Source organism: Delphinus delphis, chromosome 5 (genome assembly GCF_949987515.2).
Source record: "Delphinus delphis chromosome 5, mDelDel1.2, whole genome shotgun sequence".
NCBI lineage: Eukaryota > Metazoa > Chordata > Mammalia > Artiodactyla > Delphinidae > Delphinus > Delphinus delphis.
In genome coordinates, this window is record NC_082687.1 from 78235605 (window position 1) to 78255774 (window position 20170).

Below are 20170 nucleotides of genomic sequence, written 5' to 3' on the forward strand. Positions count from 1 at the left end.
AATCTATTTTATTCAAAGCTGGTATGTTATTGTCCTAAAAAAAAAAATCACAATTCCAAAATTTAGGAAAAACATGACTGAGCATTGACTTTTATTTGCCAGGAATCGTATCTTTTACTCTCTTTTACTGTAAACATGCATGGAAAGTATTTGTGTTCTTTTAAAACTATAGAGAACATTTTGAGGGCATCTGAGTGATAGATCATCAAAAAAAGCAAGGAATGTGAACTCACAACCTAAGCCAGAGAAAGCTGGAGCCTTCATCATGTTAAAGGGATGGCCATTATCTCTGCTCTGAAAATGAGGAGCTATGAGCTGATGTCACTATGTGGAAAGAACAGAGGAACTTATTGGGCTGTTTAGAAGTGACGATGCATTTAAAACCAAGATGATAGAGATCTGCCTCAATAGCTAAAAATTCCAGATAACAAAGGAAGCCACCATCTGAGGCTATGGTTGCTCTATTAGTTTCATCAAAAGGTACAAGCACTCTGGCTCTCTGGAAGATCTGGATTTGTCAAACACACTGAAGGGGGACAAATGATATGTGAGGCTATATGACATAGTGACAAAAGTGGCAGACATAAGGAAACAAAAGACCCGGCTTGCACAAGGAATGGGGGAAGTGGAAAAGCATGAGAGAAGAATGACTGAATACTGGGTCCTCACACAGCCTCTGTCCCTGTGAGGTTATACAAGTCGAGGCAAACCATCTAAATGCTCTTGCTAAAGTCTCAGACTGGTGAAACAAAGATGATGGTTCCTACCTCTGAAGTACGCTACGAGGCTAGATTAAGATGATGTCTGTAAAGGACGTCACCTACACTGAGAATTCAGCAAGTGGTGGAGGAGACCCACAAACCAAATGCAATGTGTGGACAATTTTTAGATGTTGTTTTTGAACAAATTAACAGTAAAAAGAGAAAAGTAAATCAGTAGGTGAATATAGGGCTGGGTAGTAGACGTTATTAAGTAATAACTACTAATTTTATTGGGTTTTGCAATGGTTTTGTGGTTGTTTGTTTGTTTTAAAAGTCCTTACCTTTTAAAGAAACTTATAGAATTATTTACAAATAAAGTTATAGAATAGCTGTGATTTGCTTTAAAATACTCAAACAAACAAAAAACCCTATTAGATGAAACAAGAATGGCAGAAAAATGACGAGTGATGGGTCCACATAGGTTCATTGCATAGTTCCTCTATTTTTGTGTGCCTCTGAAAATTTACACACACACACACACACACACACACACCTTTTAAAATAAATATATAGAGATTAAAAGACACCAGCATCAGTTAATAAATATCCTGTTATTGTTTTCATCACAGACATTATTTTAACTACACACTCAGTGCAGACTTCCTGCAGGTTTGGTCCACACAATAAAAGGAAGGGCTTCTACATAGAAAGATCTAAAGACCAGAATAAGCCCATGGAGAAGCAAGACTACTGTGGAAAAAAAGTAAAAACTGAGTTTAGAGCAAGAAGAACTGACCTAGAGTGGTCTCACTTGGAAATAAATATAGGAATTAAGATTTTTAGAAGTGAAATCAGGCTGTTACCAATCCCAGAAGAAATGTCCATCCATATCTTTCTTTAGCTCAGATCTTTCTTAGTTTTAAAACTGTACACCTTTTTTTTTTTTTTTTTTTTTTTGCTGTACACGGGCCTCTCACTGTTGTGGCCTCTCCAGGTGTGGAGCACAGGCTCCGGATGCGCAGGCTCAGCGGCCATGGCTCACGGGCCCAGCCACTCCGTGGCATGTGGGATCTTCCTGGACCGGGCCACAAACCTGTGTCCCCTGCATCGGCAGGCGGACTCTCAACCACTCTGCGCCACCAGGGAAGCCCTAAAACTGTACACCTTTTACTGCAGCCAAACTTACATTTTGTTTCTTCATTATTTTTTCAATTGCTCCTTAGAAAATGACTATTTTTAAGGCTTCAGTTTGATTATGACTTTATCAAGAGGAAGGGATTAAGTATCTCTCAGCCTTTGAAGGAGTCGGTCACAGAAGAAGACAGCTTTAGGAAACCCAGGAAACCAGATAGACCAATTCAAGACACCCCAAATGATCTAAAGAGCTGGCAGAGATAGAAGGAAGGGGCCCTAGGGATGGGTGCAGGTATAAAGTAAGCAAGGTCTGGATAATTCAGGAAATATATACGTAATACACATGGAACCAGTAAAAGAAAGTTGTCAAAAGCAGTCTGGAATAGGCAAACCTAATTTCTAAATTAATGTCTCCAGATTCATTTTTTAATCTACCAAAGGGTGAAGCAGTAGACATACCACGTGGGGTTGCAGTGAAGATTAAATGACATAATGCATAGAGAATACTTCAAACACGCCTGGCACGTACCAAGCACTCTGTCAGTGTTAACTATGGTGAGTATGGTTAAAATTTTGCTCACTATTCCAAGCAGTTCTGGCCAAAGCAGATGCTTTTGATGCATAAATGCAGCTATGTGGGAGACCATATTGATTTTAAAAGCAATTCAACAAATCAAAGATACACAGCACTATTAAAACTTGCATAAGTTTCTACCTTCTCTCTTTATTGTTTCATTTATAAATTATAATCCCAACAAGTTTTTGTCAGTCATGAAGACCTGTCAAGTTTCCTGCTCAACTCTGAGCAAAATTCTTTCTAGAATATTCTAACAGATTTTTTAAAATTTCCTGATTTTTTTTTTTTTCTTCTAGATAGGAATAGCCTTTCTGACAGAAAGGGTGATGTGAATGTGCCAGGAAAGGCCTGGATAGCTACAAACATCTTCCTCCCATATCTGGCCAGAGTATGTGAAACCCCCACATTAATCATTCCTTTGTAGGCATGAAAAGCTACTCCTAAATGTAACTGTTAGCTGGGAAAGGAAACACATAAAGCTTTTGTCAGCTATTAAGACTCCACCTTTAATTATTTTATCAATTTCCCCAGCATGCATTCATTTATTCTTTAATAGTTCAACAAAACATCATTGAATGTGTACTAGAGATGGGATTACAAAATTTAATGAGCTATGCTTCCAGCCCTGAGGAACTCTATCACAAAAGAAGACACTGGGTATAGTGGCCGGGAGTGCCACCATTGGAATCAGACAAACTTGGGTTCAAACAGTAGCTTTGCCATTCTCTACTTATTTCCTCTGGAGCAAATCTCTCTGTACCTCAGTTTCTTCAACCACTGACCTTTTTAGTAAATGGCTTAATAGGCGTAAATGCTTTATCAAGTTACTATCAGGGAATAACAATAAATATTAGTTATTATTATCATTACTTTTCTTTCATTACTTTTCTTATTACATGAATTAAAATTATAACAGACCATAAGTTAGTACATATTCAAAGTGCTTTGGTTGCAGATACAGTGTAGTACCTTATTCTGCCTGGGAAATTTAAGGGCTTCTTCTAAAGAGATGATAATAGAGCTAAGTATGGAGGCAGTGCTGTCACAAGGGCACCAGTGGGAAGAGCCATGAGGCAGTTAAGACCACAGTATGTAAAAGAAATGAGACCTTAAGTGGAACGAGAGCAAAAGATGTTAGTTGGGTAAATGTAATATGAAGGGTTTGTAAGGGTGAGTTGTGGGGCTTTGTGAAGGGCCTTACAGGCCAGGGTAAGTGGCTTGGACTTTGATCAAGAGATAGAAAATGCTAATTGAGAAGTTTTAGAAGAAGAGTGAAAATTATATTTGTTTTTGAGAAAAACGACTCTATCACTTGTATAGCCTAGAGTAGAAAAGGGAACTGGTGATAGGCCTTCAAGGAGAAAGTTGCAATCATCTACTGGATGGGGCAACATTAGGGGGAATAGAGATGAAATGCAAGTTTGAACATACTCCCAAACTAAAGTCAGTGAAACATGAAGTTGTATCATAGGACAGCAGCACAAACCAGTGTCCTGGGAGCCACCCTAGGAAGCACCCACTCCACAACTTCCTCCATCTCCCAGTGCCCTCTATGCACCAACCCGCATATGTGTTTACTCTATCACCAAGTCCATTTGATCCCAAGTCCTAAATCTCTCTCCAATTCTGCTCTCTACTTGCCATCCTTACTGCTATGGTCTGAACATCAGGCCATCACCACCTCTTCCAAAGACTACCTCATTAGCCCATTATTTCACTGTTGTTAAGCCTATCACTTTCTAATTTATCCTTACAGGCATCACAGTGATATACTAACAAAATTTGATCATGTCACCCTCCTGGTTAAAATTTTCCAAACACTTACCTCTACCTATAGGACAAAATATGAGCTCAACGAAAACTAGATACCTACTTCTTCATCCTCAGTTATGGCCAGAGTCATTCCAAGAATACCAGTGGCTGAGAGATTTTGTTGTTTACTCATATGCTAAGGATCTCTGGTTTGAATCTCTTCTTTGCACATGATCTCTATGTCATGAAATCAATCACATTCTTTTGACAAATTTTGACTAAAGGATCCCCCTATAACAATTTCACAGAGACATTTGGATGACCTAAATAAGACATTCAAGGCCCTCCATAATCTTTACCCATCTTTTTTCCAATATGATTTTTCCAAATCTTTCACTCAAGCCACATAGGTCTATTCATTGTCCTTTCTTGAAACACACCTGGTGCTTTGCTACTTCTAAGTTTCAGCTCATGGCATCCCTCTTATGTGGAACCCACTGCCTCTTTCTCTCTTCCTCTCCAGAACGTAGATATTCTCTACATGTGTCTTGCTCTGTGAAGTGTCCCCAAGTCACCTCAGCCCACCGGAACCACTCTCTTTTCTGTACCTGCCATCTCGGCCACTTATTTGCAATTTATCATCGGTTCCTGTCTTGTAATATTACTGTATTGTTGTATTCAATTATTTATCTCTTGCATTGTTTTATAACTTTTAAAAAGTTTATGCTTTATTTCCTGCACCAGAGTGTAATTTCCTTGAAAGCTAAGACTTTAACATGTATTACTTTATATATATATATATATATAATATATATATAAAATATATATATTATATATAAAAGTGCCTTCTTTTTAGGAGGGCCTAAAAAGAAATAATACATGAGTAATATGTATATAGTTGGCCCTTAATTAGTAATTAACAATTAATTAGTAATTGTTCATTGACATGGCTGATATAGCTACAGGAGAAAAAAGATTTGTAGTTCATGAACTAGAAAATTGTTTGAATTAATGAACATCATTTTTTACTTATTAAATGTTACAATTTTAACAGAATATATCCAAATACATCAATTACCTATTTTTGTTACATTTTCCCAGACAGGAAAGAATGTATGTGCTTCCTTTATGAAAGAATTATTGAGGGCTTCCCTGGTGGCGCAGTGGTTGAGAGTCTGCCTGCCAATGCAGGAGACGCAGGTTCGTGCCCCGGTCAGGGAAGATCCCACATGCCGCGGAGCGGCTGGGCCCGTGAGCCATGGCCGCTGAGCCTGCGCGTCCGGAGCCTGTGCTCCGAAACGCAAGAGGCCACAACAGTGAGAGGCCCGCGTACTGCAAAAAAAAAAAAAAAAAAAAAAAAAGAATTATTGAAAGTCATATGACAAAACAGCGCACAGTTCTTGGTTTAGTTATACTGCCCACTGAGCAGAGAAAACCTTCCCTTTTATGGACAGAGGATTAAGGAGGAGGGACAGAGATGGAGAAAGGGGAAGAGGGAGGGAAAGAGATGGGGGGAGAAGGACAAGGAAAGGGAGGGGGAAGCAGAAGAGGAAGGAGAAGGAAAAGAGAAGGGAAAGGTTCTCTTCTGATTAAATCAGTGGGCAAAGCACTTTCCAGAAAAGAATGCAGTATCCTCTTGCTGACTAAACCAGTTTTGCTCATTTTCTTCCTTTCACATGTCATGTACAATATAAAGTCTATTTTTCACTGACATGGTCAAAACTGTGTCTTTGAAGATCATTCTGATGGCTTAGAGGAAGTTTAGACTACAGGTAGGAAGGGCATGTCTAGGCAGCGCCAGGGGCGCCAGCATTGAAACACTGGGAAGAGTGAGGAGGCTTTTAAAACTCTCACAGGTTAAAGAAATTGACATGATAACTCTACTTACCAAGATTCTAGTGACTTTCTTCTATAATTGGTAGGGGGTGGAGTATGAAGCAACATAGTATTGTAATTAACTCTTGTAGAGAAAGCATGAAACTAACTTATTAAAAAATTTTAAATTACTATTTTAAATTCACTATTGTTATTTTAAATTCATCATTCCCCCCAACACACACAACCCTGATTTCTCTTACAGGTTTTTTTAAGATCCATGCTTTTCCTAATCTGCTTTCTTAATAGTTACCAATAGCGTTAAAAGCTCCATTTCATTGTTGAACCTTAATATAATTTCGTAAACTATTACAACTAAAAAGCCTGGGTAGAATTGAAGTGCCTGTGAGTGTAAAAATTTTCAGTAGTGAGAAACTTCTCATTTATTCAATCAAGGTTTTTCTCTAGTAGTTAATATCATTAGGGGAAAAAAAAATAATCAGATAGGAAAGAAAGTCAAGGGACTTCCCTGGAGGTCCAGTGGTTAAGGTTAAGACTCCATGCTTCCACTGCAGGGGGCGTGGGTTTAATTCCTGGTCGGGGAACTAAGATCCTGCATGCTGCGCAGTGCGGCCAAAAGAAAGAGAAAAAAGAAAGGAAAGTCAACCCTGGCAGGGCAGGGATATGGCAATGAAAGTCCAAAGTGGTAAGAAAGTGGTGATTCTGAAGAACTGCATGTCGCATCAGCCTCTGCATGCTTCCTCCCTTTGACACAGCAAGTTATTTAATGTGGTGAGAAAGTAAGTGTTGAAGCAGTATCATTCTTTACTAGAAATCACATGTCAGGAGTTCAGTTTTAAAAAAAAAAAAAAGAGGAAGTTCAGGCTAAGCAAAACTTGGGTCAACAGCTGGCTTACGTAAATGTGAAGGTTATGTATGACTGGGATGCTGCAGCCTCAAACAGAGTCCACAGAAGCAGCCACCTGGAGCCCTTCTCTCTTTCAAAGCAAAGCCTCTGAGCAGACAGGAAGAGTCAGCATTCAAACGCAGCCACAACGCAAGCTGGTGCAAATAACGGAACAGCACAGACAGTCACCTATGTGACTTGATTTCAAAAGCACACACGCATGCCACTTCCTGCCACCTAAAATAATCTTTGACAGTTCTCTGAAACTTGCCTTGTTTCTGCCAAAGCACAAATAGACATAATGTGAACTGAAGTGACTTGAATATTCTGTAAAATGAGGAAGTTTGAAGCATAACTTAGGAAAAATTTAGAGATAAATCATCCTTCTTTTCAGCCATACATTTTCACATGTATTGACTATGTGATCGTTTTCAGAAGATCATATTGAAATGTGAACTATCACCAGGACCCTCTTTGTCTCTCAAACCTCATCCCTTTTCTCTGTTCCTCATGTGTGCATTCACTATGATAGTCTTCCTTCGAGTCCTCGATGAGAAGCTTATGCCCATTGCAGTCTGGGTGCTTGCCATTTGCCTCCCTGGGTGCTCTCCTGGCTGCACGAGCACACAGGCCTCTTGTCACTGTAACTCCTCAGCCCAGAAGACACCTCCACAGTGCAGCCCTTACTGGCCATCCCGTCTGTAAGTGTCCACTGCGAATTCTGTCTATCCGCTGATGCTAATTTACTTTTCTTCTTGATGCGTCTTATGTCCCGCTTTAAACTTTTGGTATTTAACATGCAAGCTCTATTTATGAATTCACCCATGCAACAAACATGTGTTGAGCACCTAACGTATGCCAGACATTATTCTAGGTCCTTGTGATTCATCGCTGAACAAAACAGATAAAGGTCCCTGCCCTCAAGGAACTTATGTCCTGGTTGTGGAGTGGAGGTGCTCCTATGATAAACATAATGAATGAGGAAATACATGTTCAAAGATAAAAATGCTTTTGAAGAAAGAAAAAAATCAGAGCAGGGGCTTCCCTGGTGGCGCAGTGGTTGAGAGTCCGCCTGCCGATGCAGGGGACACGGGTTCGTGCTCCGGTCCGGGAAGATCCCACATGCCGCGGAGCAGCTGGGCCCGTGAGCCATGGCCGCTGAGCCTGCGCGTCCGGAGCTTGTGCTCCGCCACGGGAGAGGCCACGACAGTGAGAGGCCCGCGTACCGCAAAAAAAAAAAAAAAAAAAAAAATCAGAGCAATTTAAGGAGGATAAGGAGTGTCAGGCTGTGTGTGTTGCAGCTGATTGCAATAAGAAATAGAATCAAGGTGGGCCTCAGAGAGAAGATGAAATTTGATCAAAGTGAAGAAGATGAAGGTGTTAGCCATGCAGATATCTGAAACCAAGTCATTGCAGGGTTTGGAGCAGAGGCAGGAGTTGGCTGATGTGTTTAAAGGCTCACTCTGCCTTCTGAGTTGAGAGTAGTCTGTAGCGAGGCAAGGGAAGAATGAGACCATATACATAGGAACACCACTGTATGCCTGGCCCATGAAGACAAGAAGTGTTTGTTGAATGAATTAATATATGAATGAATGGAATATGGAGGCTGAAAAATAAGAGATCCTCACAAGCATGAAGTAATGGGCGATATCTTCACATCTTTGGGAAACAGACATAGTACATTAAGGTCACATCTTATAATTATTTGTATGTGAATATGTGCGTGTTTATATCTATATACATATATATGAATATGTACTGCTTGCCTTCTCTGTGGAAAACACTTTGAGTTTTGACAGATGCCTTCACCTAATTTATGCCACGTCCATAAATGTACGCATAATGTATTTTTCAGTAATGCCAAGCTCCATATAATGTGACTACTTCCATTTCCTGAAAAATAGCACATTCTAATACTGCCTAGCTGAGATGCTTTTTTTTTTAATTATGGAAGAAGTCTGTTCTCATAAAAACAGAGGTCATGGTTTCAATTGAAACCATGTTTCATGGTTTCAATTCCCATTTAGGTATGTTAGTTTTAAATGAGGAAAAAAATTTCTCCAGCCACAGATTCTTTCTCAATGCCAAAATGTTACTTGTGAAAACTTACTTTAGGCATGAGAAAGGGCCAAAAGAGTGAATCTGGAAATCCCCATACAAACCAATTTGGAGGAAAAAAAAAAAAAAAAAAACAGGTGGCATACTGGCTATAGATTAATATATGAAAGGCAGCTTACATTTAAAATGTAATGTTTTTTAAAAATGCCAGTATAGTTCCAAGATGATAAATTTCAAGGTTGGACAATTTTAAGGTTTGAAAAATTGTCTCATTTATCTAATAATTTACAAATAATTATCCAACGTGTACTATGCTTGGCACCGACAATACAAATTGAGCACAACAGTGGATGCGTTTGTATGGTTGATTGCACTAATCCCCAACCAAGGTAACATCACTCTCAAGGAGAGAAAATTTGCTCTTGGGCAAGACAAAAAAGCTTAAACTTTTAACATATAAAACATAGATATACATACAATGCATAAACAGACATACAGTCTAAAGATTCCTTAGGAAGCCAAAAACAAACAAAAAAAGGTTGAGAAACACTTGTCTATTGGAAAGCTAGGGATTATGATAAAATAAGATAACTGCACTGGTAGGAAAAGTGTAGAATGTTGTGGAAACACACACCAGGAACACCTAACTTGGTTTGAAGGGGAGGTCGGGAAAGGCTTCCAGGGAGAAGTCACACTTCAGCAGAGCTGTATGGGATGACCAGTAGGGACTGCTCAGGCAAGCAGGTGGAGAGTGTTGTTCTAGAATCAAAGCAGAGGAAGAGCTCATGCAAAAGATATGGACGATCACTAGCACAGACTTTCCTTGAGGAAAATCTATATAGACCCCTTAATTATATAGCTTGGCTAAGTTGGCTAATTAACTCACAATGTCAGATAGGCCACAGAAGAAACACTGTAAACTGAAAGTTGAATTTGGGTCACATTTTATACCTCAAGTGTGTCCTCTCTCACATAGGAGTCTTCCTTTCCATCATCCACCATCATCACAGTTAGACTTTCACCACTTCCTGCCAGAGAGTTCCAACAGCCCCCCTTACTTGTTTCCCTCTGCTCACCCCATACATCAGAACAACACAGCGATCTTAGGAAGTAAAGTGCTAAATCAAGTTACCACCCCTGATGTATCCTTTCTCTGCTCTCAAATATTCATGTTGATCCAAATCAGCTCCTTGGCCTGCCAGCTAAGTGTTTGAATAGCCAGGCTCTAAACCACTGATGTGAGAGAACTCAAGTATTCCTTTAAGTCAACAGTTCCTAAACTTTTAGAATCTAATAAACTCTATAGTCCTCCCCGCATTCATCCAGTCACAAATATTTAGAGTGCCTACAATATGCCCAACACTGTTCTAATTACTGATGCTAGAGCTGGAATAGGGTAGACAAGGTCCTTAGCTCATGGGACTTGCTCTCTCAAGGAGGAAAGTCAAGTCGAAATTAAATAAACAAATAAATAAATCTAATAGTTTCAATTGATGATAAGCATTATGAAGTTTTAAAAGGGTCAGGAGTTAAAGAGTGACTTGAAATAAGGAGATGGAGGAATAAGGATAAGGAGGTGATAGTTGAGCTGAGACCTGACTAATGAGAACCAGTTACATGACTATCTAAGGGAAGAGACCCCCAAACGTAGGGAACAGCAAGGGCAAAGGCCCTAAATGGAAGTGAAAACTCTCAGAGGAAAAACCGATAGTGGGTATACACTGCCCTAGCTATACAATTCTTAAAATATAATTTTCACTATCAGTGGCTTACTAGACTATGCTACCCTACACATGCCTCCCAAGAACTCCAGGATCTCCCCAAAACCAGCAAGTAAAGGGTTGATGTCTCTAGGACCCTGCTCAAATGGCTACTTTCAATGTGAATGACGAGAACCCATGTCCTATCATTTGTGAAATAATTTTAATATCACCTCTACACTAAAGCATGGTATACATGAAATTGTCATACAACTTCCTGGGAGAACCCGAATGTCCTAAAATCCATCCTGTATCCTTGACTAAGAATCCTAGTGGTATCTGCTAAAGAGGAAATAGCACACAGTGGTTGCCTATGTGTGAAGCAGATTTTCTGGGTATGAATCCCACTTCTGACACTTACTTAGTTACGGGTCCATGGGCAAGTTGCCTAAAATTTCTATGCCTCAGTTTCCTATAAAATGAGAACAGTGATAATGCTTCATATGATTTTTGTGAGGATTTAATGATACAGTGCATGGAAAGCATTTGAAAGATCTTTGGCACATTAGAAATTATTTTAATGGTGGTTATACGAATTCTGAATTCCTGCCTACCATCCCCGGTCAAATTCATTCCATTTCCTCAGCCTAACATATATTTTTCTTCATTCCCAATGGCCAAATTTCTACAAACTTACAAAGCTCAGATAAAATGCCACAACCACCATGAAACTTCTTGATTTTAGCTTCCAGAAAAACAATTTTCCTCCTCTGGATAACTATTTGTACACTGTTTATACCATTAGTCTAATTATTCACAATCTTACAAGGTGATTTTGTATACATGTTTTGCATACTCTGCTAGATTGTAAACAATTTTGAGCAATGATGTCCTATAGAAATATAGTTTGAAACACATAATTTCAACTATTCTAGTTAGCCATCTAAAAACTTTTAAAGCATATGAGATTAATTTTAATAATATATTTTTGTTTAACTCCATAACCAAAATATTATAACTTACTATGAAATCATTATGAGCAAAATAACGAAATATTTTCTATCTTTTTGTACTAACTTTTTGAAATCCAATGTGTATTTGACACTTACGGTACATCTAAATTTGGACTAGCCATATTTCAAGTGCTCCATAGACACATGTGGATAGTGGCTGCATCCAGGACAACATAGCTTTAGGGCATGTATTATCCTATATATCTCTGTATTTATCAGAATGCTTAGCATAGCACATTTCCTATTTCAGAAGTTCAATTAATATTTGTCAAATTAATGACTTACTTTACTAATTTATTCAAAATCAGTACAAGATCTAATCCCATAGAAAACATGTTTCTGCTATTCATAACACAAGTAAAACCATGTAAAACTACTTCTGGCTTTCTTTAAATGATAAAAAGTTTGTTCTTCCTCTGGAGTGATAAATTTTTCAGTTATATTTCTCATTAGAATGTAGTTTAGAAGTACAAGTCCTGGATCACTGAAAGAAATAGTACATACAACAATAAAATTATTTACTTTTTGTTTCACGTGTTGAGAGAATTCATTCCTACACTCCTGATAAGAATAAGAATTTTAGAAAAAAGTAATTAACTCTTTTTAAAAATTGAGGTAAAATTGGTATGTTATCAATACATTATATACGATTCAGGTGTACATTACAATTTGATATCTGTATACACTACAAAGTGAACAACACCAAAAACCTAGTTACCAATCATCACCATACAACTGACATCTTCAACCATTTTGTCCCCCAAACCCCCCTCCTCTCTGGTTGGTAATCACCAATCTGTTATCTGTATCTATGAGTTTGCTTTTGTTTTGGTTTGTTTGATCATTTTTTTGTATTTTAGATTCCACAGATGAGTGAAACCACATGGTGTTTGTCTTTCTCTGTCTGACTTATTTCACTTAGCATTGTACCATAAAAGTTCAGCCATGTTATTGCACATCGCAAGATTTAATTCTTTCTATTGCTGCATAGTATGCCATTGTGTATACATACCATATCTTCCTTATCCATTCATCCATCAATGGACACTTAAGTTGTTTCCATAGCTTGGCTATTGTAAATAATACCGCAATGAAGATAGGGTGCATATATCTTTTCAAATTAGTATTTTTATATTCTTTGGATAAATACCCAGAAGGGGAAGAGCTGAATCATATGGTAGTTGTATTTTTAATTTTTGAAGAATCTTCATACTGTTTTTAATAGTGGCTGGATCAATTTACCTTCCCACCAATTTACATTCCCACCAACCCCAAAGTGTATAGGGTTCCCTTTTCTCCACATCCTCTCCAATACTTGCTATTTCTTATCTTTTTGATAATAGCTATTCTATACAAGAGGTTTGAGATGATATCTCATTTTGGTGCTGATTCTCATTTCCCTAATAACTAGTGATGTTGAATATCTTTTCATATGCCTATCAACCACCTGTATATCTTTTTTGGAAAAGTGTCTATCTGGTTTCTCTGCCCACTGTCTAATTGAGTTGCTTCTGTATTTGTTGTGGTATTATATGCATTCTTTATATATTTTGGATATTAACCCCTTCTCAGATATATGATTTGTAAATATTTTTTCTCATTCAGTAGGTTCAACTTTTATTTGGATGATGATTTCATTCACTATGAAGAAGCATTTTAGTTTGAGGTGTTGAATTTGTTTATTTTCATTTTTGTGTCCTGTGCCTTTGGAGTCAGATCTACAAAGACATTGCTAAGACCAATGTCAAGGAGGTTATGCCTATGTTTTCCTCTAGGATTTTCTTGGTCTTACACACAAGGCTTTAATCCATTGTGAGTTAATTGTTATGCATTGTGTAAGATACTGGTCTAGTTTCAGTCTTTTGCATGTGTATGTCCAGTTTTCCCAACATGATTTATGGAGGAGACTATCCTTTCTTTGTAGTATGTTCTTGGCTCCAATGTCATAATTTAATTGTCTATATGTATGGGTTTATTTCTGGCTTCTCAGTTCTGTTCTATTGATCTGTGTGTCTGTCCTTATACCAATGCCATACTGTTTTGATTACTATAGCCTTGTAATATAGTTTGAATCACAGTGCTTGATCCCTCCAGCTTTGTTTTCATTCTCAAGATTGCTTTGGCTATTTGGGATCTTTTGTGTTTCCACACAAATTTTAAAATTATTTGTTCCAGGTCTGTGAAAAATGCCTTTGGAATTTTGATAGGGATTGCATTAAACCTGTAGATTGCTTTAGTTAGTATGAACATTTTGACTATATTAATTCTTCCAATCCATGAGCACAGGGTATTTTTCCATTTATTTGTATCTTCTCCAAATTCTTTTATCAATGTCTTACAATTTTTAGTGTATAGGCCTTTCACCTCCTTGGTTAAATTTATTACTGGCTTTTCTTTATACAGTTGTAAATGGCATTGTTTTCTTAAATTCTCTTTCTGATAGTTCATTATTAGTGTATAGAAGTGCCACAGGTTTATTTATATATTGATTTTGTATCCTGCAACTTTACTGAAGTGATGAATCAGTTCCCACAGCTTTTGGTAGTGTCTTTAGTGACAATTTTAAAATTTGGATTCCTTTTACTTATGTTTCTTGTCTAACTACTGTAGATAGGACCTTTAGTACTAAGTTAAATAAAAGTGTCAAGAGTGGGCATACTTGTCATGTTCCTGATCTTAGTGTAAATGCTTTCAGCTTTTCACCATTGAGTATGATGTTTGCTGTAGGTTTGTCATGTATGGCATTTATTATGTTGAGGTAACTTTTCTCTATACCTGCTTTGTTGATAATTTTTATTATAAATGGATGTTGAATTTTGTCAAAATTTTTTTCTGCTTCTATTGAGATGATCATATGACTCTTATCCTTTATTTTGTTAATGTGGTATAACACATTGATTGATTTGCAGATGTTGAACTATCCTTGCATCCTTGGGATAAATCCCACTTGATCCCGGTGTATGATTCTTTTCATGTATTGTTGGATTCACTTTGCTAACATCTTGTTGAGGATTTTTGCATCTACATTCATCAAGGATATTGGTCTGTAATTTTCTCTTTTTTGTGGCATCCTTGTTTGGTTTTGGTATCAGGGTAATATTGGCTTCATAAAAAAATTTTGGAAGCATTCCCTCCTTTTCAATATTTTGGAAGAGTTTGAGAGGATAGATAGTAAATATTCTTTTGAATGTTTGTTAGAATTCATCCATGAAGCTGTCTGGTCCTGGACTTTTGTTTGCTGGGAAGTTTTTGATCATTGTTTCAATCTCCTAACAAGAAATCAGTCTATTCAGATTTTCTATTTCTTCATGACTGAATCTTAGAAGATTTTTTTGTTTCTAGGAATTTATCCATTTCTTGTAGGTTGCCTAATTTGTTGGTATATAATTGTTTGTAGTAGTTTCTTATTATCTTTTTTTATTTTTGTGGTATCAGTTGTAACTTCTCCTCTAGATGTAACATTTATAAATATATATGCAGACAGTATAGGAGCACCAAAATAAATAAAGCAAATATTAACTGACCTAAAGGGAGAAATTGACAACAATACAGTAATAATAAGGGACTTTACTATTCCACTTATTTCAATGATAGATCATCCATACAGAAAATTAATAAGCAAACATCAACTTTAAACAACACATTAAACCAAATGAACCTAATAGATACATATATAGAGAAAGAACATTCCATCTAAAAGCAGCAGAATACACATTTTTCTCAAGTGCATGTGGACCATTCTCCAAATAGGTCACATGTTAGGTCACAAAATAAGTCTCCATAAACTCAAGGAGATTGTAATCCTGTCAAGCATCTTCTCCAAACAACAGTGACATGAAACTAGTAATCAACTAATAGAAGAAACTGAGAAATTCACAAAAATGTGGAGATTAATCAACATGCTACTGAATAACCAACGAGTCATTAGGAATTTGAAGACAAAGTCAAAAACTACATAGACAAATGAAAACAGAAACAGGACATACCAACATCTATGCTAAAGCAGTTCTAAGGGGAAAGTTCATGACGATACAGGCTTACTTCAAGAAACAAGAAAAATTGCAAATAAGCTAACTTTACACCTGAAAGAACTAGAAAAAGAAGAACAAAAAAGTCCAAATTTAATCGAGGAAGGAAATAATAAAGATTAGAATGGAAATAAATGAAATAGAGTCTGAAAAGACAGTATAAATGATCAATGAAACTAACAGTTGGTTCTTTGAAAAGATAAACAAAATTAACAAAACTTTAACTAGACTAACCAAAAAGAAAAAAAAAAGAACTCAAATAAACAAAATCAGAAATGAAAGAGGAATTAACTCTTAAAACAAACGTGCAGGATTTGGTAAGTCTCACTGAAAATATTTTTATGTCATTTTCCTTGTCACCACATGATTTTTCAAAAATTGTTGTGTTCTGAACGGTATTCTATGTTTTTATAAATGATTTTTTTTAGTTACTCAGAATCAGTTACAGAAAATGAATGACATTTTTTCAATAGTCATTAACAATATACTGTCAGGACCAGACCAATTTGAATTGTTCCTATTACAAAGTTGATATGGAAGAAAGTAGAAATCCTGACATGCATTCTATCACTCTTGTAGCTTATCCTTCTTTATCAACATTATTCCTATCTTTCCTTTCAACCATAAGTATCCGTATTTATGCAGTATTGAATTTGGTAGAGAATTATAGAGAATTAACAAAATACAGTAATTAGGGAAGTAAAATGATTCACCTTTGGCAATTTCAATGGTAATTTGCAAATTGGCAACTGATAATTGTTTTCGTTAAGTATAAGAGATTGATCCAAGTTGTGGACTATCTTTTCTTTAGGTACTTTATAAACTACAATGGTACCCTTATAATGAGGGCAGCTATAGTTTCCCAATTCATCCACCTCTTTGATTTGGAGTTCCAGTCTAGGTTTCCTTTGTAAATGAAAAATAAGCTTGTAGTCTTTTCCATAATCCTTCCCATTGCCTAAATAGAAGTAAAATGCATTTGTTACTATTAATATATACCACTTTTTTTACTTATTTTTTAAAAATCCGAATAATCATTCATTTTAAAAAATTTGTCTTTTTTGTGTCAATACCTCTTGTCAAAACATAACCTAATAAACCAGCACTAAGCTGAGACTGTATAAATTACTAAAATGATTCTCATCTATACTTGGACCAGGTGCTCTCTGGCTGCTTCTAGGTCTAATAATCTTTGATTTTCTTTTTCTTTTTTTATGCATTTGTGGGAGTCATCATTGATCTGATTTTCTTTTTCTATTCCATTTTGCTACAACAAGAAACCATTGGAAATACTCATCTCTTTCTCTACTTAGAAAATTATTTTCACTTTTTAAGAATGATATTTTTCCTTTCACTTAACTATTCATATCACGTTGCACACTATCACGACCTCACAACAGACATTCTAGAACTGTGCTCTCCTATACGGTAGCCACTAGCAAAATGTGGCTTTTAAAATTAAAGTTAAAACTAATTAAGATCAAAAATTCAATTCCTTAGGTGCTCTAGCCACATTTCGAATGTTCAATAGCCACGTCTGTCTAGTAGCTACCATATGGGAGAGTACACATATAAAACATTTTCACCATGCAGAAATACAGTGCTGTTCTAGAACTTCCAAATGGAATAGTTTCTAGATTTAATAGCTACTAAAATTTCTATTAAAACCTGGTGAATTCTCCCCAAACAAGCATATGTAAAAGTCTTCTCAATTGTCCACTGAAAATAATGGAGCTTTAGTGAACATAACATTTCACTCTTGGGGGTTTTACCATGACAGTCAGGATATTTCACCTTCTCATTGCAACAGTAAAACAGACACTGCGGTATTCGTAAGGCAAGTGTGCATTACCCTTAGCAAAATTTAAAAGTAAGCTGTAACGTAGCAGTTATAATATGTTTCTGACATAAAGATCTAGATCCATGTTCAGCCTCTAATATTTACCTACGCCGTAATATTTATCCAGTTCTTGCACATCTCTGAACTTCTTGGAGCCTTAACTTCCTTACCTTTAAAACGAGAAATAAAACTAACGTCCTAGGATTGTTCTGGGAATGAAATGAGGGAGTATGGATAGAATGATTGGCACAGGGCCTGGCACATAATAAAGGCTCAGTAAATAATAGCAATGACAGCAAATGAGAAGAACAAAGACGGATTCTTGTTTTGAATTTGTATGACAAAAACCAACCCACTTAAATTTTTTAAAAGACTGTCAATATGAAGCTTTTATATCTAAGTTGCAACTTTCTGCTGCTCTCAGAGGCCTGAAAGTTGACTGCCCAGAGCTTTCTCTTTCTCTCTCTTTCTCTTATGGGAAGCTTTCCCTCTTGCATTCTGTGAGAGATGTAAATGACACTAATACTTTTCTCCTTGTTTTGACTGCTAGAGGTCATTTTGGTGAATTTCTAAAGCACAATTAAATCTAGAATTAGAATAACTCCAGGTTATGGAAGGTATAGGAGTATGTCCCTTTGCTTAAGTCTACATTTTAGGGGCAACCTGGCTCCTTGAACAAAACAGATTCCTAGGACATCCTAGGACAGGCATGACTATCCAGGGTTTGCTTTAAAAGTTTCATTCTGTTAAGAAAGAAAGGGAAAAAGAAAAAAAAAGATAAATTATTTGGAGTCACTGAAATAGCATCTAGTAAATAGTGAATTAGAGTTTCTAGATCACTGTGGGAATACTTAGCAAACTTCTACTTCTATGCCACTAGAGTACTACCAAGAAAAATGTTGCTACTTATGTCCCAACAGAATATAATTTAGTAAATTTCTCCTTCCACCCCTTGAATGATACTCCCTGCCAGGTATACAATTACTCATAAAGGATAATGTATATAAGTATATGAAGATTGGAGGATGAGGCGTAGTCACATTGGTTCTACCTATTTCTAGAACTTATCTACCTCGAATTGCCAGTTAATTTAAAAAAATAAAGATTTGTAATGTAAATCTCTAAGAATCACATTTATATATGAAATAAGGATGAAATTATTGAGGATTTACTAGTAATAAATAGCATGATCTTAGTGTTATCAAAGAAAGTATTATGTAGACTTAAGTTGGAGTTTCATTGTTGCTAAGATGTAACACTATATTTTGAAGACCCTTTGTCACAGAAAAAAGCAGAACCAAAAAAAGAACAAATAGCACAAAGAAATTGCATTATTTTATTTTTTTCTCCCACTCTGGCATATTTAGAGAAGTAAAACCAAAAGTCACTCATTAAATACCAAAATTACGAAAGCAATCATTAGTTGACATTTTGAAAACCTCTTTCTCGTCAATGTATTATGTACATAGTTCCTAGCAGGGATAGTAGGGTAGGAGCTATACAATAAATATTTGTCATTTAAAGAACTAAATAACTTATTTATATTTTGTGAGTTACTAGATATTTTTTATAGCAATGTATTTTCTTCTCAATAATGCATATTGGAATATTTTTCATTGAAGACATAGGAAGTACAAACATAGACCTATATGCTTTTGCTTAGAAAAGTCACATGAAGAAGTGACATGCTACCAACACAGAGAACCAGAATACTCTCATGAGAACCACTGGCTCAGGATATTTCTGTGTCCTAACACATCTCCACCAGTTCTAGGTACTTTCACCATAAGCATCTTTGCTGTAGACATCTTTGCCACAAACCTTTTTTCCACCACATTTTTGCCATATAACTATCTGGCCATAAGGCAATTTTGCTGTAAAAGATAAAATAACTGGTTAACAGTTCGGTTTGACATATACAACAAAAAAATCATGACAGATGACGATGTTTTACCCCACGAATTGGTTTCTTATTTCGAAACACACTACACTGGGGGAGAAAGAGGCTGAGACTGAGAGCCTGGCAGGCCCAGAGTTGAACTCACATTTTCCATAGAACTTTGGAACATCTGTCAAGAGACATGTGACAATATGCAAAGGACAAACAGTGTAGAAGGTTTTGCAATGCGACACAAAGCTCAGTTACAAATATGCATCCTGGTATATGGAAACTGATACCTCTCTCAGTGAAGGATGAAGTTTTAGTGAATAAGAAAAAGTGCGATGCCAAACAGAAAGATGAATAAACAAGTTTAAAAAAATGTATAAAATACTATGAACAAAAGACTTGGAAGACAAGTGCTTAGGTACAACCCGCAAAATAAAATCAGTTATCTGTGCAGCATTGTCATGAATCTACACACATTTTAACTGTATTTAAATATTTTGTGTCGCAGTAAAGTCTTTATAATTTTGTTATTCATTTTTCATGTTTCATTATGTGCTTTTAAATGTCCCCCTTTTATTTTTTGCCATTATACCTTTTATGGCAAAATTGCCTTATGGCTAATTAGTTATGCAGTAAAAATACTTGCGGCAAAGATGTCTATGGCAAAGATGCTTATGGCGAAAATACCAGAAACAATTTCTAATACCTTTGCCTCTAAGCCTCCATCAACCCTTGCTTGATTCATTGCAATGGCTCA

At 36.4% G+C, this 20170-nt stretch overlaps 1 protein-coding gene across 1 annotated transcript in view; it reads right to left on the minus strand.

The window, feature by feature from the left end:
• DTHD1 (death domain containing 1) overlaps positions 1-20170 on the minus strand; it is a 69702-nt gene that overhangs the window by 17877 nt on the left and 31655 nt on the right. Inside the window, 1 exon segment of the mRNA XM_060013184.1 lies at positions 16399-16643. Coding sequence (XP_059869167.1) covers positions 16399-16643 — 245 coding nt within the window.